The 25903-nt window shown below is 38.5% G+C and overlaps 1 protein-coding gene across 2 annotated transcripts; it reads right to left on the reverse strand.

Moving 5' to 3' along the window:
• Nucleotides 1-29: 29 nt before the first annotated feature.
• On the reverse strand, nucleotides 30-22476 carry HACD4 (3-hydroxyacyl-CoA dehydratase 4). Of its 2 annotated transcripts, none has more exons than XM_046664563.1 (7): nucleotides 22353-22476; nucleotides 20929-21032; nucleotides 18236-18363; nucleotides 9978-10090; nucleotides 6046-6152; nucleotides 3024-3149; nucleotides 30-2131 (listed from the first exon to the last, which is right to left on the reverse strand). In XM_046664563.1, the coding sequence occupies exons 1-7, from the start codon at nucleotides 22388-22390 to the stop codon at nucleotides 2049-2051; spliced, it is 699 nt and encodes a 232-aa protein (XP_046520519.1). In that variant the 5' UTR covers nucleotides 22391-22476; the 3' UTR covers nucleotides 30-2048. The 2 variants fall into 2 exon arrangements, with proteins under 2 accessions (XP_046520519.1, XP_046520521.1); XM_046664565.1 differs by lacking the exon at nucleotides 22353-22476 and adding an exon at nucleotides 22218-22349.
• Between the last annotated feature and the right edge of the window lie 3427 nt (nucleotides 22477-25903).

Here is a 25903-nt window from a genome sequence, read left to right on the forward strand (position 1 = left end):
GCCTTTTTCAGCACCAGAGGCACTGCTGATGTTGATCCCTGCTCCTTAGCTTGGGTGACTTAAAACTTCAGGCAGTGAAACTTGGCATTTCAAACTCCGAAGAAAGATCATTTAAAAAGTTGTCTTACGCTTTCAAAATATCTAATTGTTTCCTATTTCATCTATATTAATTAGATTTGAGAAACTAAGCCTTTGATGACACTGAACAAAATGAAATGGAGATCTGATGGACATATGGTTAAAACAGATAGCCAAAGAAATCAACTGTGCAATCTGGGTAACATCCGATTAACTAGATGTTTACTCGACGTCTGGGTTTCTTAACCTGGGGAACATGAACTTGAATGGGAAAAGAAATGACATCCTTATTTTCACTAACCTCTAAAAAAATTTAATATTTCTTTTGATTATGAATATAGGCAACCAACCACAGTAATATTAACAATTGTAACTCTGTCACCAGAGGAAATCACAAGAGTTTTTTATGTTAACAATTGTTGAAGCTATCTCAAATTATTGTCAAACCTCATCTCAATACTTCAAAATTACCATAATTATAAATATACTTGTATTTATTTTCGGTCTTCTATTTTTAGAAGTAGAAAGCTTCTTTAGGTAATCTGGTTTAAAAATTAAAGTATCATTTAATAATGCAATTTTAATTTCCTCTAATGGCCTAATAAAGTATAGTTTCTCTAATTCTTTCTCTTCATTTTAGTAATCCTAGATATCTATTTCAGCAGTGTAAGTAGCCATCTTTATTGGGAAGAAGCTAGACTAGGTCACCTAAAATTTGGAAATGGGTTTCTGTTCTCTTTACACACTAAAGCGTTCAGTAATTTTTTTTTTAAATTTAGAAGTGAAATAAACAAGTTTAGAAACAAAATGTAGCTTCTTAAAAGGGTAATTTTAATACTTTAAAATTCCAAATATATTAAATTTATAAATATGTCAATTATCTTTATTAATACTCAATTGTTTCTTTTCAAATGTTTTATTTGGTGGAAATAAGATTACTCATTTTTTTATAATTACATTTTTATTACTTGGTTGTTCTGTCACAAAATATTTAGTACTCTTTTACATAGTCACTGGATAAGATGATTCTATAATTCAAGAAAAGTGAATGATATACTAATGTTACAGAAATGATTCTATTAGTCAACTATTCACATGTGTTTTAGATTTTCAAAGAAAGGAGCATTTTTCAAGACTATAAGCGATGACATATATGATTTGTAGTAATTAGCAATAATAATTCAGGAATAAATAATCTGAAACGTCAGTAGTCCTTAATTTTCTTACCTCTTTTAAATGATTTACTATGTTTTTGTACCTTTTACCTCCTGTAAGGTATGTATAAGGCCTGATTATGTTTAAAAAAAGGAATATGGGGCATTATTTGTATAATTACCAAAGGTCTTTTTCTGTTTTCATCAGAGCCCTCTTTTAAAGCATCAAAGCTCAAATAACTTGTGTAATATTAATGAGTACTCTTTCAGGGTTTAGAAACATGTTTAATTTTCTAAGTGTGTCTAATGTTTACGTTGGATGTTAACTCTGGGGACAGTGACATCTGTCTATAAAATATGTTACTCTAGACTACGGCAGAGCATATTCCACATCACTCCCCTCCTACAGATCTGCTGCTATTTGGGAACTCAGAAGTGAAAAGAAATAAATGTAAATAGATGTAATTTAGGTTAACAACTTCAGTTTCTTGGTTTAATTGAATCTACTCCAGGTAATCTCCTATTTCTCATTAACCTTACAGGAAAATAATGGGGCTTCACACAATATAAATGTAACTGGTATAAAATCCACAGTTTTAGTGAAGCAGGTTGTGCAGAGTATATGTTTTGAAAATACAATGTGTGAGAAACATAGACTGCTGTGATATGTCTAGAGTTTTAGAGAGGAGTGCAATTATTTCATGTCAGGTTTTGTCAAATCCTAGGTATTTTCCCACCAGAATGCTTCCTGGTTTGTGTTTGCTGCGCTGAATCCACAAGCCTGTCTTTTCTTGTGTCGCATTGTAATGCTGTGCTTCAGATTTTCTTCTTTTTAATGGGGAAGACTCTGAGCATGTCACTTCTTTCGGAGTAAAGATGACTGTAGGTAAAATACATACCTAATGTGGAGAAGGAAGTGGCAAAGTAAGTACGATTGATTAGCCATTTCTCTGGAAAGAACCATGGTTGTAAAATACAGTCACAGTGCTGCCTGAAGTCCAGGGACCAGACACTTGCAAGGGAGACTCAAAGAAAGAACACTTACAGGAGTGTCTAGATTTTCTGCAGAAGGGTAAGTAAAACAAACCCCTCCATCTTACTATTTTGTTTATTGCAAGGAATTAATTTTTCTTTAGGGAAGCTGTCTCCACTTGCCCTGAAGTTTCATATTTGTCTTCTCTTTGATGTGTTGTTTTTGTAAATATGATAATTGTTACCTTCTAAAGGTAATCTTTTTCTTGGGGATTTGTGAAGGTTAGAGCTGGAGAAACTAAAATTTAATAATGGAAGGCTTTTTCCCAGTTTCCTGGGAAAAAATTAATTGCTCAAATGTTTTCAACTCTTTTTGTTCCATACACTTTTTTTGGGTCTTTTGCACCTACTCCCACTTGCCTGCGGGGAAATGCTAGCACATAAGGCCAAACAGACATTAAACAAAACAGATATCAATGGAAAAACAGAAACACCCAAGCCTGCTTAGTTTGACATCTAGGTTTTGTTTGCAGATACCTGTGTCCAATGTAAAAACGTCTAAATTTCATACACAGCGTAGTTACATATTCTGCTAGTAAAATTGTTCCTGTTCATACAGTGAAACAGTGATATATTTGATCTCATGATGTCCTGGAAAAGGCAGTATAATTTCTGGGTGCTTTGTTAACAAGGTGTAGTTCATCGTGTCAGGCTTCCTTTTCGGTCTCTCCCATGTTTACAGACCTTTCTGTTAAGGTCGATGGTGGCACTAACCAAAAAGCAGGGGAAGAATACAAAAACAAAGCAGACGCCACTTACCTATAAAGAGCATCATGAGATATATTTTCAGCACGTATGGGAAATAGATGGATAAGTCAAAGGGCAGCGTTGTGGAGTAAGTGCCAAATGATTCAAAATAAGGCAGTGACTGATAGACGGCAAATGCTGTGCAAAGAAAAAGGAGGAATCATGAAGGTTTCCCTCCTTAATCTGTTACAGGGATATGTATGTATGTCTGCATAGCTGAAGGCTATTTTGAATTTGATCATGGCAGTTTTGTGATAATTGCTGAATCCTTTAGCTAAAGCTACAGGGGTTTTTTGTTTGTTTTTAAAGATTGGCACCTGAGCTAACAACTGTTGCCAATCGTTTTTTTTTTTTTTCTGCTTTTTCTCCCCAAATCCCCCCAGTGCATAGTTGTATATTTTAGTTGTGGGTCCTTCTAGTTGTGGTATGTGGGATGCCACCTCAACATGGCCTGATGAGCGGTGCCATGTCTGCGCCCAGGATCCGAACCGGCGAAACCCTGGGCCGCCAAAGCATAGCGCATGAACTTAACCACTTGGCCACGGGGCTGGCCCAGAAAGCTACAGTTTGATATAGAAATCTGAAAGATTAAATTGGCAAGGCCATTACAGCAGTGTGACTTGTTGAATTTTGGTCCATCTTATACTTTGTTATGTCTACAGAGAAATAGTATACAGTGTTTCTTAAAATGATATCTCAAAACACACCTGTCCCCTTAGCCTCAAATAGGGGTGACAGCCAAATGAGTTTGGAAAATGCTGCTTATATTTTCCTGTTGGAGTTTCACAACACACATTAGTATAGTAGATTCTGAAAAGTTCTGCAGTAAAGAAACTGGTTTCACCCAACATTTCCTTAGTTTAACTAGCCTTGGAATAGCTCCTCCTTCCTTCCCGTGCCCCAGCAGTACTTAATAAAAACCGAGGAAGTCTGAGAAATGCTGGCCTAAATAATTTTGAGGGAGGAGGTTGGGGTGTCAGATAAAAAGAGAGAGAAGTTCTATGAAATTGTACCCTACATATAGATTTTTGATAACATTTCATGGAATAAAATGATAATGTACTATGGTTATGTAAGAGGTTATCATTAGGATAAGCTGGGGCAAGGGTATATGAGAACAATGCAATAGTTTTGCAACTTCTTGTGAGTCTAAAATTATTTTTTAAAGTGTCTTTTTTTAAAAAGATGGAGGAAAAGTCAGTCGCCCACAGCTACTAGAGCCAGACAGAACAGGCTGAGTGGCATTGGCACAGGGTCTGCAATTGACACCAAGGCATACCATCGAAGATTTCCATGGGCTACACCTCGGTCTCTAGCATTTTATCAGTAGAGTTGATTTGGTTATTCACATGGATTTAGTTTTTCTCTCACATTATCAGATGGGAAACTATAGTTATTAAAAGATATTACAGTTATCAAAAGTCAAATATGTTTTCTTAACTGCATGTTTTTATACTTTGGGAAATTTGAAATATATAGAAACATATAAAGATAAAATTAGTCACCTATATTCCACCACCCAGAATTAATCATTATTGACATTTTGTCATATGTGCATCTAGACTTTTTTCTGTATATATTTTGCTTTTAATGGCAAGAATAAGTTTATGAACCTGATTTTAATAAAAGAATCTATGTTTTATGGTAACCATATAGGAACATGGCTTTTCTGGAAAGAAGGCTTAGAATTATGGAATAACTAGAATGGAAACCTTTCCTATACATTTATCCATCCCTTATTTTTAGGAAAAGATTAGTCATATTTCTACCTTACTCCTTTATATATGGTTTACAGTATTTTTCCTATGATATAACAAAGGACTGTACTTGATAAATGTTTCAATGAGTGAGGGGTTTCATTCTCAAAGTAATGGCAACCTTTTTTTATGGTTTTCAAGAAGATTATTGTCTAGGTTCTCTTGGCATAGTCTATTCCAAAATTTAATAATTCTTCCATTTGAAAACAAAACAAATTTTAAAACTCTGTCTAATATGATTTACTCTAAGCTCCTTTTCTTTGGTCATCGGTAGATAGAAAACATGTGTTTCTATTGTATATACTTTACGATTATTGCCAACGTCACCATCATTTTATGTTAAATCTGTTTCTGTATATTTTCCCTTAGTTACTTTAACATGCTTTCCCAATTTCCTTATGCCTTCACTTTTCAAAATCTTTAATCACATCTGTTGCAGAAAGTTCTCTATCAGTCTGCCAAATCCCTTACAGAAGGAAGCATCTATTTCCTCAATATCCTCCAGCACTTTGCAAATTGATGATTTTCATCATTTGATTTTAAGTTTTAGGTTTACAGTTAGGCTAAGTAGTTAGCCTACTTTGTATTGTATGCAGTAATTCATCCAGCGTTTATTAAGCCTGCATCCTAGGTTCATAAAAGGAAGGAAGCAAGGAAACAAAGAGAAGCCCATATCCCCATGGCACTTAGAGGCTAGTCAGGGAAACAGATATTCACCAAAAAATCACACAAGTGTCTAAGTACAACCAAGATAGATCTTATCAAAGAGAGATTCATGGTGCTGTACTAGGGGGAGTTGCCTTAGCTGAAGAAGTCAGGGAATCCTTCCCTGAGAAATTGCTCATAGACCTAAAGGTGGAGTTAACTTTTGCTGGCAGAGACTGGGATGCATGGTAGATGGCAAGTGGGATGGACAGTACAGCCAGAGGGAACTGAATTTCTATGCATTGAAAAGAATCACTGAATCACTAAATGTTAAACCCCTTTTGGATGAGTAAATAGACTTAGGTTAAATGATTTACCCAAAACTCAAACAGAGATAATGAAGTTAAGGGCCTGTACTCAGATGTCCTCATTCCTCCTCCAACATTTTGTCTACTGTGCAGCACTGCTTCCCCCTCTACCTTCGTTTCTTAATGCTTTGCTTCTTTGCATCAAGGGAAGTATGCCAGGAAAGAGACATTGAGTCAGCTAAGCAGTAGCAAAAATAGTAATTTAATCATCAAAGAATTTGGTGAGCCATTATAACTAGATTGCTTTTGTCACAGTTTTCTTACCTTCAGCAAGAACACACAAAGGATAAACGGGCATCCATAGTGTTTGACTGAGCCACGTCAAGATGGCGTAGGATATTCCAATGACTGAAAGCATGCTGTAAGTGTACCTGCAAGGAGACAAGGAGCTCGTAAACATCATTGGCTGCTGATGTCTGAGGAATAACAGAAGAATGAAATACCTTACTATGCAATTAAATACACAGATAAAACTGGAAAGTGTGCAAATTCCATTCTTCATTTCCTATCATTTAAGCAGGAGAAGAGGTAAAAAAAAATGGTAGGAGTGTCACCATGTCAGTCTGGTTTGTCTCATGGTGTGGATCATGTATAATTATGGAGGTGAAATGAGAAAAATGTAACCCTTATACCCCAGCAAATGACAGTTACAAATTTCCTTGATTAGTGACTTCAGTTTCACTCAGAAGCCAGCCCATTTCATGCAGCAAGCAGCTAGGTTTTTAAAGACAGAAGTACTTGTAAATATCTAGGGAGTGAATTTTAAAAATAAAAATATGATTTCTAAATCCTTATTTGGCATCCCTCAACTTATGTGGTTGTGCCATCTTGTGTGATTAGTTAATGAACTGGCTTTAGGAGGTTGTTTTGGGTACAGTAGTTTTAATCCTGCCTTTGTGATGTAACAGATGAAGTGGTCTCATCTTTTTTCTCTCTCTGACTAGGCTTAAGCATACATCAGAATCAACCAGAGGGCTTGCTAAAGCACAAATTGCTGTGCCCTATCCCCAGAGTGTCTGATTCAGGGGGGTCTGAGGTGGAGCCTGAAAATCTGTGTTACAAACAAGTTCCAGGTGATGCTGATGCCACCGGTCCAAGGACCATATTTTGAGAACTACTGGATTGGGCAGTACATACATATGGCAAAATAAAATCCAAAACCTTGAAAACATGAATGGAGAAAAGTAAATCTTTCTCTCATTCCAGGACCCTATTTCCTCAGAGGCAATGACCAATGCCAATTTCTTATGCATTCTTTCAGAAATATTTTTGCGTATACTTGTCTATGTGTATATAGACTATATACTAACAGTGCAAGCCCTCATCAAACATGGCAAGTTACTAAACTTTTTCATCTTTATCAATCTAAATGAAAAATGGTATCTCACTATTTTGTGTTTTTTCTCTTATGAGAGTAGGTAAGTATCTTCTCATATGTTTAAAAGCCACTTTTGAAGAAGTCCAGTGTATCTTTTTTCTTTGTTGCTTGTGTTTGGGTGTCAAATCTAAGAATCCATTGCCAAATCCAAGAGCACAAAGATTTACCCCTATGTTTTCTTCTAAGAGCTTTAAAGTTTTAGCTCTTACATTTAGGTTTTTGATCCACTTTGAGTTAATCTTTGTATACGGCGTGAGGTAAGGGTCCAACTTCATCTTTTTGCATGTGGATATCCAGTTGTCCCAGAACCATTTGTTGAAAAGACAATTTTTCCCCATTCAATGGTTTTGGCACCCTTGTCAAAAATCAACTGATCATAAATGTGAGAGTTTATGCCTGGACTGTCAATTCTGTTCCATGATATATCCCTATGCCAGTATCACACTCTTGATTATTGTTGCATTGTAGTAAGTTTTGAAATTGAGAAGTGTGAGTTTTCCAACTATGTTCTTCTTTTTCAAGATTGTTTTGGCTATTCTGGGTTCCTTGGGTTTCCATGTGAGTTTTAGGATCACCTTCTCAATTTCTGCAAAGGAACCAGCTGGGATTCTGATAGAGATTGAATCTGTAGATCAATTTGGGGAGTGTTGCCATCTTAACAACATTCAGTCTTCAACCCATAAACATGAGATATCTTTCCATTTATTTAGTTCTTATTTAATTTCTCTCAACAATGTTTTATAGTTTTCAGTGTATACATTCTGTACATCTTTTGTTAAATTTATTCCTAAGTACTTTAATTTTTTGATGCTATTATAAATGGAACTGTTTTCTTTATTTTGTTTTACCTGGGTCATTGCAAGTATATATAATACAATTGATTTTTGTATATTGAGTTTTTGTTCTACACCTTGCTGAACTAGTTTATTAGTTTTAATATTTGTCAGTGGATTCCTTATGATTTTTTATATACAAGATCATGTCATCTGCCAATAGAGATAATTTTACTCCTTCCTTTCCAATATGGATGCCTTTGACATCATTTTCTTGCCTAACTACCATGGCTAGAACTTCTAGTACAATGTTGAATAGAAGTGGCAAGAGTGGACATCCTTGTCTTGTTCCTGGTCTTAAGAGGAAAGATCAGTCTTTCATCATTAACCATCATGTTAGCTGTGGATTTTTCACAGATGCCTTTATCAGGTTAAGGAAGTTCCTTGGTCTTTGCTTTTAAAACAGTCATTCTAGGGTAACTTTGGAAGATAATTCTGCCCCCATTTTACACAGGAAAAAAAATTGAGTTGCAAAAAGTTTAGGTGCTCAGGAATTTCTCTCCTAGGTTAAGAGAAATGAAAACATATATGCACACAAAACCTCGTACATGGATGTTCGCAGCAGTATTCCTCATGACCAAAAAGTAGAAACAACCAAAATGTCCATCAACTGATGAATGGATAGATAAAAAGTGGTATATCAATACAATGGAATATTATTCAGCCATAAAAAGTAATGAAATACTGAGACATGTTACAACATGGATGAACCTTGAAAACGTTATGCTAAGTGAAAGCAGCCAATCACAAAGGCCACATATTTTATAATTCCATTTATATGAAATGTCCAGAATAGGCAAATCCATAGAGATAGTATGTTAGTGGGGGCCAGGGGCTGAGAGGAAGAGAGAATGGGAGTTACTGCTCATGGGTTTGGGGTTTCTTTTGGGGATAATGAAAATGTTTTCAAAATAGTAGTAATGGTTACACTTATCTTTGAAAACACTAAACCCCACAAATATTATACTTTAAAAGGGTGAATATTAAGATATATGAATTATCTTAGTGCTATTGTGTTTGTTTTTTATAAGGTTAAGTGATTTTCCCAAGATGGTACAGCAAGTAAGCAGTGGAGGTGGGGTTCATCCTGAGATCTTCTACTTCTGTGTTCAAAAGTCTTTCCATGACATCATGATACCCCTCTCAATGCAAAAGTCACTTTGTCCTCCAGTGAGTCTACTGATCTTATCTGAGACTGAATTGACACTGAAAGAGTCAGGCGTACCAAAGAATAAGACATCAGAAACCACAGTCCTGGATGAGGCGCCATGTCTCATGAGGAGGGGCAGTTCTCAGCTACGAAACATGAGGTAGCAGTTACGACACATCTGCAAAGTGAGCCACTGAGCAAAGGGGACTGTTTTACAGCACTGCTGGTAGAGATAAGACTAGGCTCATCTCGTTGCAAAGTTTCAGAATTAGAAGAAAATCTAAGACAATCCAGAGCAAGCGTTCTTAACCTGAGGTTCCGGGATTTCCACGGAGTTCACCAAAGAGCCTCAGTCAGTCATCTGAACCTGGCGGGACTGTAAACAAAAATGTATGTGGACGGGCATTTTTTCCCAGAGAGATGAGGCCCTATATTGAAAATATTCTCCAATTCACAGAAACCAACTTTGTAAATTCTGACTATGATATAATAAAAGTCGTGCTTTGCTTATTAAAGTAACGTGTACCAGAGCAATTGCAAGAAATGCCTTTCATTAGCAAACAGCTGTGAGGTTTATTCCAAATTGGTGTTATGCCAAGTCTTCTGCTGGAAACCTGAATGCGCTGATTTGCTCTTGTAATACCACGGTAGGTTTTCATTATCTTTGATATGCCCATTATGGAAAGCACTAAAAATACATTTCCATATCAAGATAAAATAATTTGAAAAGGGGTTATGTTTTTCTCTCTCATTCAGAGTAACCAAATGCAAGCAGCTATTACTGGTTTCACTGTAAAAAGCAATTTGACTTTAAGAGATTATTTTGTCTCCTTACCTAACCATATCCAATAGATTCCAAAAGAAGAATAAAACACACACCACGTATTTCCCTTGGACTTCCTCTTGACTGGTGATCACCACAAAGAGGATGATTATTCTCTCTGTGAGCTAACAAAGAAACAGCAAAGTCGAGAATTAGGATCATCTGTTAAGCGTGTAGGCAATTTTCTAATTTTAAAAAACAGAGTTTCTCTTAAAAGCACGTTTTAACTGGAAAGAAGTACACTAAACTGTTAACATGATCTCTGAGGGAGCAGAGTAATGGATGAATTTCATATCCTCCTTTTTGTTTTTCTATATTCTCCAAATTACATATAATGAATAAAAAGATAACATATATTTTATCTGAGTCAGGATATTTCCCTTCTTGTGATACACGCACACGTTTTTGTTCACTTTGGCAAGCTCTCATTGAGTGTCCATGACGTATTACATGCTAAGACTATATATATGGTAGGAGAATGTGAGGCAATAACCATAACACATGTGAATAATGCGGTCCTTTAAAGAGCACAGGTGAGGGAGACACCTGCCTGGGGAAGGGATGCAGAGAGATTTATGAAGACAGGCACCATTTCAGTTGGATCTTGAAAAATAGACAGGGGTTTGTCAGGTGGACTGGAGAGGAGGAATGGCATCCGAGGCCCAGGGAGCAGCCTGAGCAAAGAGGCAGAGGTGTGAAAATGCAGGGTGTGTGTGTTGGGGAGTAATGAGGACCCCTGGGGGGGGGAGGGTTCTGCATAGAAGGGAATAATAGGGGATAAATTGAAAACATGGTGGGGGCTGGGTTGTGAAGGGTTTTGAATGACAGGCTGAGAAATTTCAATTTCATCCAACAAGGACGCCATCGTAGCTTTTCAGGTGGAGCTGGGTGTGGGGGAAGGGAAGTAATATAATCCTAGCCCTCAAAAGCTAGTGGAAAATGAAAAGAATTCAACATATTCATGTTTTTCCAAGTCAGTAAGCATTTGCAAATCATTGAGAATTCACATGCTTACGGCTTAGCTTCAATTACTGACCTCAAAAAATACATTCCTCTTTCCCAATCTAAATGTAATGTGCTTTCTTATGTTGTATTAATATCCCCAGTACACTCTGCATTTCTTGTTTGTTTTTTTTTTAATAGAATATTTTACTTTGCTCTACATGGTCAAAGGAAAATATAGTTGAGATTGAGGGAGCATATTAGTGATAAAGGAAAGGGAGAATTGCTTTCTATTTTTCAATAGCTGTTTTTATTTTTAAAGCGGATCAAAGAGAAAAGACTGGGATAATCTATGACTTAGAATCATAGGCTGTTAGTCCTGGAAAATCACCTAGTGCAGAGAAATCCAAGATTTGCCAACAGCAGCCCACATGATCAGAAATCCACATGTATAAGCTATATCAGCATACTTATGACTACCACGGTGAGTCAAGAGGATCTTTGCTTGGCTAAGGGAATTAGATATGATTCAAACCTTAGTCAATCTATGGAAGCTATCTACATAGCTGTTTTTCTTTTGTCAGTCTTTCTTTACGATGCCCTAGTTTCTTGATTTAATTTAATTACATTTATATAATGAATTATACTTAACTGCAATTATAATTACTGAATGAACCAAGCTTGCTGTCATGTCACGTGGCAGCCTTCAGATACAAGATCTTAGCAGTAAACAAGTACTTAGGCACCACCTAATCTTACATTTGATCAGTGCCTGCTAATTAAGAAATCATCTAATTTTTGATAAAAATCTCAGGAGATATACACACCTGAAAGCATACACACAACACATATTTCTAATTACATGGCTGACTATTGAAAGAAAAAACTTAGATACTTCTTGATAAGATGGATCTCTAGGGGACCTTCTAGATACTAGCCCAATACCACCTTTTTGTGAATAAGGAATTTGGGAACCAGAGAAGGTAAGTGACTTGCCCAAACTAGTGGCAGACCTGGGCGCCACTGTTTTCCAGAGTTGTAAGCTATTCGTGATGTCAGGCTGCCCCTTAATAATGGGTACAGAGGAGAAAATCTCCTAAAAGAGACTGCAGCTGCACAATGAAACTCACCATGTTGAAAATCATCACTTGAGGGTCTGTGGCGTGTTAGTGATGGAATCCCAACTGCACAGAAGTCAGCGATCAACATGCCCCCAAAACACAACCATGTACTTACATGGAGGACCACCCCAACAATCTCGATTTAATTAACAAATTACCTGATAGTTATTCAAACTCTAACTTGACCGTTCAATGGCAATACAATGGGAGAATTTAGGTGGAGATATTCGTAAATTGATAAAAGCCAACATTTATTGGTTACTTTGTGCCCAGTTCTAAACATACACCATCTCATTTAGTCTCCATAATGACCCTAAGAAGTAAGTGCTCATAGTATGATCTGCCTTTTGCAAAGGATGCTGCATCTTACAAAGTGAAAGTGACTTGCCTACAGATCTGGAATCAAAATCTAGACACTGTGATTCTAAATCGCTTGTTCTGAAACAATTAAGACATTTTCACCTTTGTTATTTTAGGGGCCATCCCTGCACCTAACATCCAGGTTAGAGCCTACTCTTTAAAGAAACCTGCCTTCAAAACTTAAACCTGAAAACAAGACCCTCCTTATCTAAATCAACACCAAAACAATTTTGAAGAATAGACTTTTTAAATTTATTATTTTTGACCAGTTATTTGGAGCTGACACTTGGGAACACTTAACACTTTATCATTTTAAACAAAAGCTGTGAGAAAATGACTAATTACTAATGAATGGTCTTGGAATGTTTAGTGTAACTCAAACAGCTAGAATAAAAGTACAGTAAAAACCACCCTATAACTTAGGCCAAATTAAACATGGTGGTAATGTGGTCTACTCAGAAGTAAGGCAGCCATAAAATAAAAATACTTTGCATTTTTTCTGTTCTATTTGGCAATCCTAAACTCCAGGTTAAGCAAGGACCAAAATTAAGTTGTTACTGTATAGATGGCAGCTAGCACTTTAGTTATTAACTATTGAAGGGGTAAAATGAAGTTTCAACTAGAGGGAGAATTTCTAGAATCTTAAAAATAGGTTAGTTTTAACCTCACAGACTATTATTTTACTAAAATGATAACCCAAACTATTTCAATCCTGTGAACTTTTGTTGACAATTTCAGAAACGTACCCTTATATGTTCAAAAACCACCAATTACTTTCTTCTGTAAGACAAAAGCATGTAAATAATACTATTTATATATTTTTTGTTTATTTATTCATTTTTCAATAGATGTTCATTGAGTGCACTGCTCTGGGTCCCGGGGGATCAAGCCCTGGTCCCAGCCTCATGGTATTTACATCCTACTTGGTGAGACAGACAGTAAACAAATGTGACCTTGGGTAATTTATTTAACTTTTGTGTTAAGTAATTGCACTGGAGATAATAATTAGTATTAGTATTAAATAGTAAATATTGTACAGGATAAGTTGTGAAGATTAAATGAGTTAATGCATGTGAAGATCTTAGGAAAGTGTTTGGCACGTAGAAAGCCCTAAATAAATGTAAGCTATTATTATTAAGAAAATAAACATAATTTAATGTAGTGATTAGTAGTATATTTATAGGAAAACACATTTTTTCTATATAATTAAGACCATTAGTGAATAAAAAAATTAATCTCAGCATCTTTAAAATTATACTATGAATATAGCTTTATAGTTATCACACTGAAGAACTCCATGGATCAAAGGCGAAGAATAGAGGCAAAATCTAAGATCTCATCTACAGAGTGAATGCTGTATTATCTACAGAGATATCTATGGAGTGTGTGCAATTCAGTCCCAAGAGGCTTAAAAATTTTGAGAGTCTCACAGCTCCATACTATCTTTAGTACAATTTTATCTCTAACAATATAAACCTGTTCCCAACTCAAAACTGGAGAGAAAAATCTACATGATTTTATGGAAAACCAGAAGATTATTGAATCTAGCAATGCAAAGCAGCACCTGCTTCACAGATAAAAAGAATTTAGGGTGAGGGGCTGGCCCCGTGGCCAAGTGGTTAAGTCCGTGCGCTCCGCTGCAGGCAGCCCAGTGTTTCGTTGGTTCGAATCCTGGGCACGGACATGGCACTGCTCATCAAGCCACGCTGAGGCAGCGTCCCACATGCTACAACTAGAAGGACCCACAACGAAGAATATACAACTATGTACTGGGGGGCTTTGGGGATAAAAAGGAAAAAATAAAATCTTTAAAAAAAAAAAAAGAATTTAGGGTGAAACTTGGCTGTTTTCCTGAAAGGTTTATTTTAAGACCCTCCTTTGGGATTTCCTTCATATATGCTCTCAGAAGAATCTGTGACTGTGAAATCTTTGGAGTGGTTTTTGGCAAGCAGATCCCTGCCTGCCCTTATCAGAAATAGGAGGTAATATTGGTAAATATAAAAATAGATCTTGCAATTTGGGCTCACAAATGGAATTTTTAGGCACAATAATTTGGGAGTAATAATTCCTAGTATTTTGATTTATAGATTTTAAAAGCTGTGTAAAATTAATACAGGTACAGCAGTGTTTATTATGATGCAAAGGGAAGGATGCAGAATTTAGCCATTTTAATTCAGTTATATATGAAGTCTTTGCATTTAAAGCATTTCTCAAAAGGTAAAGGAGTAAACTGGATTACTCTGAGCGTTTCCTAAAGGTCCTTCAGTCTAACGGCATGATACGAAGGTTAGTTTTGTGGATATTTTCCTCTCTCTTTGAGTTGAAACATCCTAAAGCTATGTCAATAGAAACCTCTTTCTCAGGCTTCCGCACAAGCAAAGTCAGAGCAAAGCCCTTCAAAATCAATATTTCAGGGTTGGTAGTGTTTCCGCTCTGTAAAAGCCACATTGTTTTGATTAAATCTACTGAAATAAACTGATTTCCCAATTCAGCTTTTTTTACTAAAGCCAATAAAACATGCAAGCTCATTTGGGAGGAAGGAGTTAGAGGGGAGAGATGCCTAGTTTTCACTTATATTTTCATTTCTCATAATAGTTATATGCCCCCTTTGGACGTTTTTTACTATCCCATTTTAAGTATATCAAAAGTTTACTATATTTCCTTATGTAATTTTAATTGGCATGTAATTATTTCCAAAAATGGACATCTATAAACAACTATTTATGTTATAGTTTTGCCCTTTTCCCCTTATGTATATATTTTTTAAGTACATAAAGTATATATATCTGTGTTAAATTACAGTCTTATTGTCAATGGATTTCCCCCCTTTTTTCCTTTAGCAATTGTGTGTAACTTTAGAAATTCATAATGGCTTTTCCCTAACTCTCAAAATAAAGATGTGTGTATAAAACATTTAAAAATACACAGAACAAAACACAGAAAACAAACATACCCCCTATACACACACCACCACCATTTGATACATGGGATTGTAATTATTCAACTAGCTAATGGTTCCTACTGCCTTTTGGAATGACTTATCTTGATATTTTGGAAGACCATTTCCCAAAAAGAGAATTCATTTGTGACTCAGCAATCTCACAAAAATGTCAAAATAACACCACAAACATGCAGACATGTTCTTCAAACCACTTGAAAGCAGCTGGACACCATGCATTTTTCAAGATACCATATGTAATCAGCTATGGCTACCGTGTAAGTAGCTTAGCCACACTTTTAACTACAGTTTCTTCACTTAGAAATGGGGAAACAGGAAAACCAAGAATTATTACACAACCTTAGAGTTTTGTTTGGTTACTTTAAAGCAAGGACTTCAGAGTCATCTCATAATGAGGGAATTCTTCTAATTGTCTTCAGAACTCTAAAAAAGGAAGACCGGAGAAACTGAAACTTTGGATGTGATGATGTGTTTTTGAAGCTTTCTCCAATACCATGTCCAATGTGAAAACCATAGAAAAGATAGTAAATGAATAAAAGAGAGAGGGCAGATAAAATCTCAAAGAGACAAAAAGAGGAAGCCAAACAATCAGAAGAAAACTGAATAATAATCATCTCAGGACGAAAATGGCAATTGTCTTCTCTAATGTTGTGATCCCTGACTTCTTATCCCTCCAGACAATAAAGACTTCAAAATCATTTGAGCCCACTAACAGTAGACTTTGCAACCTCACCTTTGAAAAAAAGTTTCAATGTATATTTGCTATTATTTTTAAATTACCAAACCAGGATATAGCTTGATTACAGTGATCATATTTCTATAAGCCAAAACAGTTCTAATTAATAGTGATTAAAATCACACTTAAATATTCTGGAATTTCTGGAACTCCAAGAAATCAGATTTATAAGTTGTATCATAATTTCTATTAGCAGGCAAGCCTACACGATTTTGGAAAGCATAAAAAACGTGAACATTTTCTAGGCATATTGCAGGTATTCTGTCTTTTTTCCTACAAATTTGCCTGTCCTTTTTCTCACATGCATTCCCTACATTGGCAATAGCTAAAATAACACTACTTAACTTTGAAAATGCTGTTTTACCATGAAATTAATATTAGCCAATTTAGCCTAAAAAAGTAAAAAGTCCAAAAAAGTATACCAAAAGATGACTTAGACTTTAGATGAATTTGATCATTCTCTAAGCAAAATAATTCCATATGGTAGAATCCAACTTTCATTTAACCTGGGTTGTTAATTCTGTTCTCTAAAATTAGCATTATGGAATACTGACACTATATGCATTTGGTTGTTAACAAGTAATAAACACCAATAAATCTTGTTCCCAAATAATATGCTTCTTCTGGGACAGATATGTACCCAATTTTATTTTGTAAGGAAATATGTTTAGGGGAATTCCATCTAGGTCTTGGCTAGCTAACTGACTGCTCTAGTCTTGGTAGTTTATACTCTAAATATTGCCCTGATTTTTATTTTACATTTGATATTTCAGCACTCAAAATGTCTTCAACCTAATGAATACTATTTCTCTACTTTTATTTCATAAGTAAAATTTAAAATTTCCCATAAACTTGTAATGCTGAATTCTTAATAGGCTCCTTAGAATTATATTCCTACTTCCATCTTTTAAAGTTTCATGGTATTTTAAGCAAATTTTAACACAAGGATCCATGCCACTCCTTCATTCAACAAAAATTTAAGGTGTATGTTTAGGTTCTAAGCACTTTGCTAGGTTCTGGCAGTACAATCAGATTCTGGTATTTTAATTATTTTTTACAATGCAAATTTGTCAAATTTAGTTATTTACCAATTTTGCTAATTCATTTTGTGAATATTTAAAATTATACTCATGTAACTATCTTTGTCTGTAGATTTTAAACACATGTTCATATAGGCACCTAACTCTTATCTCTCCCTCCTTATGGAAAATACCACTTTTTTATTTTTCTTGCCTTAATCCAGCAATGATTTCCTAATGAATCTCTACCAGTGAACTTCCCATCTTCCTTCAACCTGCCTTTAAAAGGAACATGGTCATCTAAGATTACAGACATGGTAGAAGGAACAAATAATAGCTAAAATAATACAATAGGTACCCCGTATTGTCTTCTTAACTAAGCACTAGGAACCTATCCCACCCATTTTCTCAGTTATGTTGTTCTTTTCACATCATGTGAGGAAAGGCAGTTCAGAGCAACTATATGACTTGTTTAAATTCATACAACTAGTAAGAGATAGAACTGGGATTTGAATCCAGGTCTGACTGGTGCCCAAGTCTTTGATTAGATTCTACTAGATAAACATGAATGATCTTTGCTTTCAATTTGTATTCAGTAAAAGTGGCAGAATGCATAAGAAGTGGCTGGGGAATATTCTATTCTCTGGAGAGAGATGAAGGGAACTTTTTTTTTTTTTGATCATCTGCTTTTTGCCAGATATCATGTGTGTGGTTCCCCGAAACAGCCCAAAGATTGTGAGTGATATGACCCCACAGTGGTAGATGGAATAGCCAGGAATCAAACCTGAGTCCGAATGGCTCCAATCCTATGCCCCTGCTCTGTCTTATACTGTCCAGGGCAGTGGCATAGCGAGAGTGGGAAGTGGCTGTGACATCTCCTCCCAGGAGAGGATCACGGCGGTGTCACACAGATCCCCAAGCGTCACTCCTCTGAATGTTTCCAGCTGACTATTCTAACTGTGCAGTGTTTTTGGATGAGGTAATTTTTCATGGAATTCTCCTTCTTAGTGACTTGGGTTGCAAGTTAGCAAGGGTTGGCTTTTTAACCGCCATAAAGTCAAGAGAGGCTATAAATAGAACAAAGTTAAGTATGAAACAGATTCCATAATACTAATAATGTGACTCAAACCCACCTGCAGGAACCTGGGAAGAAGATGGTTCGATTCAATGCCAACACATATGTGCAGCAACTCCAAGAGGGAGACGGATTGGCAAAGTCGCATCACAAGTCCAATGGCATAAAAAGTGTCAACCATGGAATCTGTGTCCAGCAAATTAAAAATATGGACATACTAAGTAAAAACTAGATCACAACCCAAATCGACGCGGCACTTTGAAACAAAATTGAGATTATTTACTTCCTTATTCATTGTACGTGTGAGAAATTTCCTAAATAGGCTACTAAATTATGAAGAATACTATGCAACCAAAGAAAGCACTTCAGATTATATAACATTCTAATTGATCCTCTTCCAAAAAGAAATAAAAGCTTGAAAAAGAAGGCTTCATGGCCAAAGCTATAGCATTTATTCCCCATTTACGAGATTATAAGCAATTCCCGCATAAAAGTAGCCAGTTAGAATCTAGACGACATTAAATGCCAACAGATTGGAGGGGAGCTTATTAAAAAAGCTGCTGTGCTCACAGCTTTTCCATTGACAAGAAACTGACAGGGAGGAGAAAAATGTGATTTCAGAGAAGCTTTATGGAAATGACATTAATGATGCCATGATATCAAATAACATCTTATGTGTATCTAGCATTTGTGTGCTATGCACACTTAATTAGTGCTTTCTGGATCTTTGTTAGTTTTAAACACTAGAATTTGGGCCTCTGATGGGGTCTTTTGGAGTTTGCGTTGCAGAGGGCACAAACGAAATACTGCATCTGGAGAGAGCTGAAATGGGAGGGATACAAATGTTCCTCTAAATAGGATAAATGTGGTGGTTTAAATTTTAAGATGAAATCCTGCCATGTTAAGAACCTCCTGGGGAAGACGTTGCTGTCTGTACTGCCTAGTGATCATGCACATGACGATATCTATTGAGCACTAAGGGTTTCTCTTCTTAGCAGCTCTGTAAGGTGGACACTATTACCTTCATCCCCAATTCATGGATGATTCCTGAGGCATAGACAGTCCAAGCTGTTATCCAAGGCCCTGCCCTTGCTGTAACAGAGCGTGATCGATTACACAGCTCGCCAAAGGAGGAAGGAAGCAGGTGCTTCTCGTTCAGGTGATTAGATTGCTGTTAAGCTACTCAATTTATACATTGACTCAGGAATTGTACTGAACCCCCACTTAGTTGTTTCAGTCCTATTTCAACCGTAGGAATAGGTTGCATTTCTTTAATAATAAGTAGCTTCTATAATTATAAAGGCAAGATAATAGTTAAGAAATAAATACACGGCTGACGAAAGCAATTTTTTCCTACTGGAGATGCCAGGCAGCATAAGAAAGAGTTCATTGCTTGCAGCTCGTGTTGGGAATGACCTGTAAAATGCCCACAAAGCCACAGCCAACTTCCAAGGCCTGGAAGTGATGATTTGTTTCTAAAGATATAAAGGAAGTTTTCCCAACCCCTGTGTTTTCCTCTCCTTGAAGACTCCCAACACTCATAGTTGAAATTCAAGCCTCCAGTTGTATCTTTGGAGATTCTTAACAAAGGCAAGAACTGATCTGTAGATTTGTAGTAAGAAAAAGCAACATAAAATAGTCTACATTCCTCAGCAGTAGATTAATTTCCTTATTATACCGAAGTCTGGATTGATGAGCATAGCGTGATTTTTCCCAGATAGAGTCTATATGTTTGTTTTCAGCTGAAACCAGCAGTTGCTCAAATTTCAAGTCATGCAACAGTTGTAAACTGTGATGACACTTACCCATGTGGGGATGGAACATGAAAATAATGTTATTTCGACAGTCATTTAGTGATTCAGTTTTTGAAAACTGAAATGCTATTTAAAATCTTTACTTTTGAGGAAACTGGAGGAAGCTTATGACCTAAACCGTTAATGCCAGCTCCCATAGAGGTGACGAGTCAGCCACATTTTCTCAGGGGTACATTAATCCTTAAGGGGACCAAATACAGGCCTGGGGGATATTCAGTTTATCTTTCATTTATTAGTAGTCTCCAGTCACCTTAAACCTGAGGAATAAAAACAAGGAAAGAATTTGCTTAATTCCTGATTTCTCAGCATAAAACATTAGACTGGAATTTACAGATTTCCTCAAAACACACCAAATCTGCTAAGGTTTGGTGCAGAATCAGAAAGGAGAAGTGATGGGGCCAGCCCGGTGGTGCAGGTTAAGTTCGCACGTTCCGCTTTGGAGGCCTGGGGTTCGCCGGCTGGGATCCCGGGTGCCGACACAGCACAGCTTGTCAAGCCATGCTGTGGCAGGTGTCCCACAAATAAAGTAGAGGAAGATGGGCACAGATGTTAGCTCAGGGCCAGTCTTCCTCAGCAAAAAGAGGAGGATTGGCAGCAGATGTTAGCTCAGGGCTAATCTTCCTCAAAACAAAGGAAAAGAAAAGAAAAGAAAGGAGGAGTGAAATGGCACTGCCCCAGTACCATGTCTATGTTTTTAGGGCAAACTGTCTACTCAGGGAGAAGCTGAATCCTTTTCCCTCATCTTACCTCCCTCTTCTCCAACAAGGTTTGGTTTTTGCATTAAGCAACAAGTATACTTACTGAAAAATATTGTCCCTAAATTTTAGAGGAGTGAAGGATATTAGGCAAATCATAGAAGTTAAAAAATTAATGTAACCAGGACCAGTTAAAAACAAGGATTAAAAGTTAAAAATCCAAAACCGCTTTGGAGTTTTACCTTTTCCAAATGAAAAGAATCTGACTGTCATATTTGTAAATATCCATGAGTGGCCACAGAACTGGATTAAGTAGTAGATAAAAAGATAGATGTTCCTCCGATACCTATAAAGACAGGAAAATACCGTTAAACACTTCCTTTATAATCATCCTTTCAGCACTATACACGTGTCTTTTAACTAACCTACTGGGCAAGGTGAGTAAGCTTTTATTGGGTTACCCTTTAATGCACATCAGATTTTGAAAGGACCCACAGCACACACTGTCTGCTAAAGTGCATATCCTGAGTTTGCTTAAAGCCAACTATGGTTCCATTTCAAAGTCCACTTTCACCTTTGCTAAAGTTCTAACCTTGCCGTTTGTCAAGGGATAAAAGTAAGCATTGCAAAGATGGCTTTGAATATTTTGAAAAAAAATATGGATGGAGAAGGATTGATGTGGTCAATACATGTTCCAGTAGCTTAGCCTGCTAAGTGTGGAACTTGAGAGATAACTGGTTTATAGTTACAAGAGGGAGCATGACAATGGCATTCCCAAATAGTAGATAATTCAGTAACTGGACTGACTTCGAATGCATTGTGTGAGACGGGTCAGTATCTCGCCACTGCCTCCTACTATATTTTGCAAGAGCAGATAAGTTCCTTCATCAGACACCCATAGAAAGCAGTTTAGTCGCTAGGCCAGAAAAGGGAAGTCAAGCTAGGTTTAAAAATGGGTTGCTGGGGAGATGACTGAGAAAGATGGACAGATATATGGCTGAGGGAGTTAGGAAAAGCATTGTTGGAAGTTTTGCCTGAGGTTCAGAAGGGTGGTTGGAGTGACCCTGCCACTGTAGACAAGATTTTCTTGTAGTTGGAGATGTGCAACCTCTGAGAAACAAGGCAAATAAGTTGGGAAGCAGATACAGTGTAGCTTGATGATTTTGCTGGCGGGTGACACAGAGTGCTAAGGCAATGGGGAAGAGGAATTGCTCCCGTAAACCTGCATCAGAATGACTTGGTGCGTTAGCGCAGCATTCACATCCGCTATACCCCTGAATCAGTTTTCAGGAACAAGGCCCTGGAATCTACACGTGCGATATATGTTTCTAAACATCAGCCTGCAACATTGCGTGTGAGAAAGTCCAGGGAAGGGCTGCGGGTGGGGCGAGGGAGGAAGAGGAGGACTGGCAGAAAGCGCGGAAAAGGAAGGGGTGGCCGAGCAGGTCCTTCCCATTTCCTCCTCCGTAAAATGGGGGAAATAATAGAGCCTTCTTCCTAGGGTTGTCGGGAGAACTGAATTAGCTGGTACCTGTCAGGGGCTCAAAGGAGCGCGGGCGCCGGCAGGCTCTGCGGGGCGCCGGTGGGTGCCTGCCCAGCCATGAGGGGGACCCCGCCCGCGGGGCCCCTCCTCCCGCGCCCTCCCCGGGTCTGCCGAGCGCCCTACCTGGGCTGCCGCCAGGCGGGGAGCGCCGTGGACCCCATGGGCCGCCGCCGCCAGGCCCTCCAGCGCCGTCGGGAAGGAGCACCTCCGGGAGCGCGGGAAGGACGGCCCCGGGCAGGCGCGGAAGGGCGGGGCCTCTCCACACTCAGCAATTTAGAAAAAAAAAAAGCCCAAGATCGTGCAATGGGCACGAGAAAAAACCAAGTTCCTGAAGTTCCTGCAGCGGCGGGAGCGCCCTGCACCACCACCGGCACGCGGGGCGCGGCCCGTGCGCGAGACCGGGCAGGCGGGGCGGCGGCCCGAGCGCGCCCGCGGTCCCCGGGTCCACGACGCTCCTTACAGAGCTCCTGATCTTTGGACGGCTGCAAGCCTCGTGGAAATTAATAGACCCTCCTTTCTGTTGCTGAAAGCGTGCAGACACGCCATCCCAAAGCCTCCCCAGATGCGTGGGCCCCAGGGTGGGCGCGTCTCCTTTCACCTTCACCTGTGAGAGCGAGTGGAAGAGGAAGCGTGTGGGCACACCTCCGCTAACACTTGGTTTTCTCTTAAGGGGCTTGATTTCTCCGGGATCAGGCATCCTGGCCCTTTAATCTCCCCTGGGTCCTCACTGATACTTGCAAATCCTTTTATCCACGTTGTGTTCATCTCCCTATCCTATGCCCAGCTCGCACATGTCTCCTTCATACTCAGACGATCTACCTACTACTTTGCTAATAAGATCCAGACCATCTTCCAGCTTCTCTGCCCTCAAACGGAAACTTCCCAAAATAAATTAAAAACAAAACAAACAGCCAAGAAGACACTTCAAGTAAGGGGGGGGGGGGGGGGGGTGAGGCAATAACTTCTGATTTTTGAAGTTGGAAGGTAATACCCAAAGGAAAGTTGAGGCTTTGAAAAAATGTTATCGCTTGCCACAGGTCACGTGACTGATAAATGGCAGTATTAGAACTTCGCAGTGGGCATTGTTCTCCCGTTAGGCCATAGGTTCCTTCCTCATAGTCCATTCTGATCTCTCACCCCCTGGTCCACCTGTCATCTCTCCATGTCACCTCTGCACCTCCACCCAGCCCCTGCTCTCCATCAGAGTCATCCCTCCCCTGCATTCACCACTCCCTTCTCAAAGGCACTCCATCAGTTACAACCCACTGCCTCCTCTTGCTTCTGCATCCTCTCCTTTCCACTGACTTTCACCACAGTTTAAGAACATTATCAAATCTCTCCTACCCTAGAATTGAACATTTTCTCCTTTCTGCTTCTCTCTTGATGTAATTTTCTCTTTCCTTTTTCTCATAATTCCCTGCCGCCCTCTCTCATAGCCAGGTGCTTCTTCCATCTCTGACCATCTTCCTCTCTCACAACACCTTACAGTTTGACTTTCCATCTCAACACTCTTGAAAATGCTCTCTCTGTGTTCATTTCTTCTCTGAGTCCCCATCCTGTACTCACTGTGCTAGGTGACCCCACACAGTCTTTGCTTTTTGGGAGCATTTGATCTAAAGGGAAAACTGTTACACAGGCAAACACTGGTGGCTAACCTGTCATCAATGTCATCTGTGCTCAGGCCAAGCAATGAGAGAGGAAGAAAGTCCTGGATGGCTTGGAGTTGGGTGGGAGGGAGAGGGAGGAAAGACTGCCCAGAGGAAGTGACCCTTTATCACCAAACCCAGCCTCTGTGTCTATATCCTTCTCCTCCTCCACAAGTCTGCCACATTTACCAACTTCACCGGTCCTGCCTTTACCTCTGCAACTCTGTGTGTTCTGTTTCTCTCACCTCTTGTCCTCTCTCTTTCTCTAGATGGGTCCTTTTCTGCTCTATTTCCCCAAAAGTCTGCCCTGGGCCATCTTTTCCATTTGCTACCATGTTATCCCTTGGCACAGACATCCACTATGGCTTTATCCCATGCGGACAATGCTGACTGTATTATCTCCAGCTCTTACTTTTTTTATGAACACCAGCTCTGGCCTTTCAACAGCTTCTGGATGTTTCTGCATGAAAATCCTGTTGTAACTTCCAATTGAATCTATTTAAAATAAGCATCCCGTCTTTCCTTCCGAATCATTGTCTCATGTCCCACAGACCGCCATTTTCCTGGTCATTCAGGTTTACAGTCTCAGCCTCACCATTAAGTCTGCCCATCCAATCAAATTCTATTGATTCCATCTTTTCGAGCTCCACTATTGATCACTAGCTTCCCACATCAATTCCTTATTACCCAGAGCCCGGGTAAAAAAAAGTACAAAAAGAGCTCCTTTTTGCTTGCCAGACATGCAACAGCTACAAACAAGCAAAAAACCCTTTCAAATCAAGCATTTAGGGAATTCTGCTTTGTTTTCCAAGGAATAAGTAAAGAAGAGAGTTTATGAGAGAACATGTGGTGAGAAGTGGAATTCTTCCTTTCCCCCGGCAAGGCCCCAGGGCAAGTCCTCCCCAGGTCCTGCCAGCACTACCAAGACAGCCTCCACAGCCCCCCTGCCTCCAGTCCCTCCTCCTTCTACCCAGACTACCATCCATTAAGGACTGCTAGAAGTATTTCTTAAAACACAGTCCTGATCCAGCCATTCTCCTGATCGAAATCCTTTGCTGGCTGCCTGTTGCCTGCTACAGTTATATCTCATCCTGCCTCCAAGCCTGCCATGTGCTAACATCTCGTTCCACCCTACTCCTCCCCGGCAATCAGTTACAGCACGTTCTCTGGCCGTCGTGCCTCTGGGAAAATTTCTCATCTATTTTGAATTTCTCTTCCACTTCCTCTCCTTCTCACAGCCCAATATTTACCTGTCAAAGTTCGATTCATTCTTTTAAAGCCCCACCCAGGGCTTCCTCTGGGAGCCACTCTGCCTAGTGGATGTCTGTGACGGCACTTGCTTTAACATTTTTATTGAGGGACGTGCCTGCTCAAGTAGATTACGAATTCCCGGAGGACTCTACCTCTTACTAACAGTAAGAATTTAATGAGTTTTAACTTCTTGAAACAAAGTTTCTTTTGCCAAAACGACACAATTGTCAGGAGGATTAAATGAGAAAATGTATAGATGAAAATGTGTAAAAGCACCTGCTACGGTGCTCGGCATGTAGGTGTCCGTAAAGGTGTTGAATTAATAGATGAAACCCAGTTTGAGTTTTCCTTCCCCCAAATTTTAACCAAAATAAAATGCTCAGTGTTGGTTGCATTACTGACATATGTATAGGGAACTTTCAATTATCTACTTGTACAAAAGAAGTCAGGGGCCAGCAGAATTCAAATAACTCAGAATTAATATAGCCTTGTCTTTGGAAGGAATTTTAATTATTTGAATATGTCGGTTTTGTTTTCCTTGGGCAAATGTTTACATTTGTTTTCATCCCCATGAATGCCAATTGGAAGACTACAGCCTTGAAATATATTTCATGGCAGTAACGGACTGGCTCAAGATTTTTTTAAAACCATACACAAAAAGTGATAAAGTGTACTATTTTACAATGATCTTCAGAGAAATTAAATCCAATGGTTGAATATCCTGACTTTGGACACTTATCCATCCATCTGTCCATCATCCTGTATCTGTATTGTTTC

Source organism: Equus quagga, chromosome 6 (genome assembly GCF_021613505.1).
Source record: "Equus quagga isolate Etosha38 chromosome 6, UCLA_HA_Equagga_1.0, whole genome shotgun sequence".
NCBI lineage: Eukaryota > Metazoa > Chordata > Mammalia > Perissodactyla > Equidae > Equus > Equus quagga.

Bases quoted from the DNA above. Each gene is read 5' to 3' on its own strand.
- HACD4 (XM_046664563.1), bottom strand. From the start codon at position 22,390: ATGGGGTCCACGGCGCTCCCCGCCTGGCGGCAGCCCAG. The intron at 6,153-9,977 runs GTAAGGAGACAA...GTCTCCTTGCAG, and splicing joins AATCTATTGGATATGGTTAG to GTACACTTACAGCATGCTTT. The intron at 2,132-3,023 runs GTAAGTGGCGTC...TCTCCACATTAG, and splicing joins TCTCATGATGCTCTTTATAG to GTATGTATTTTACCTACAGT.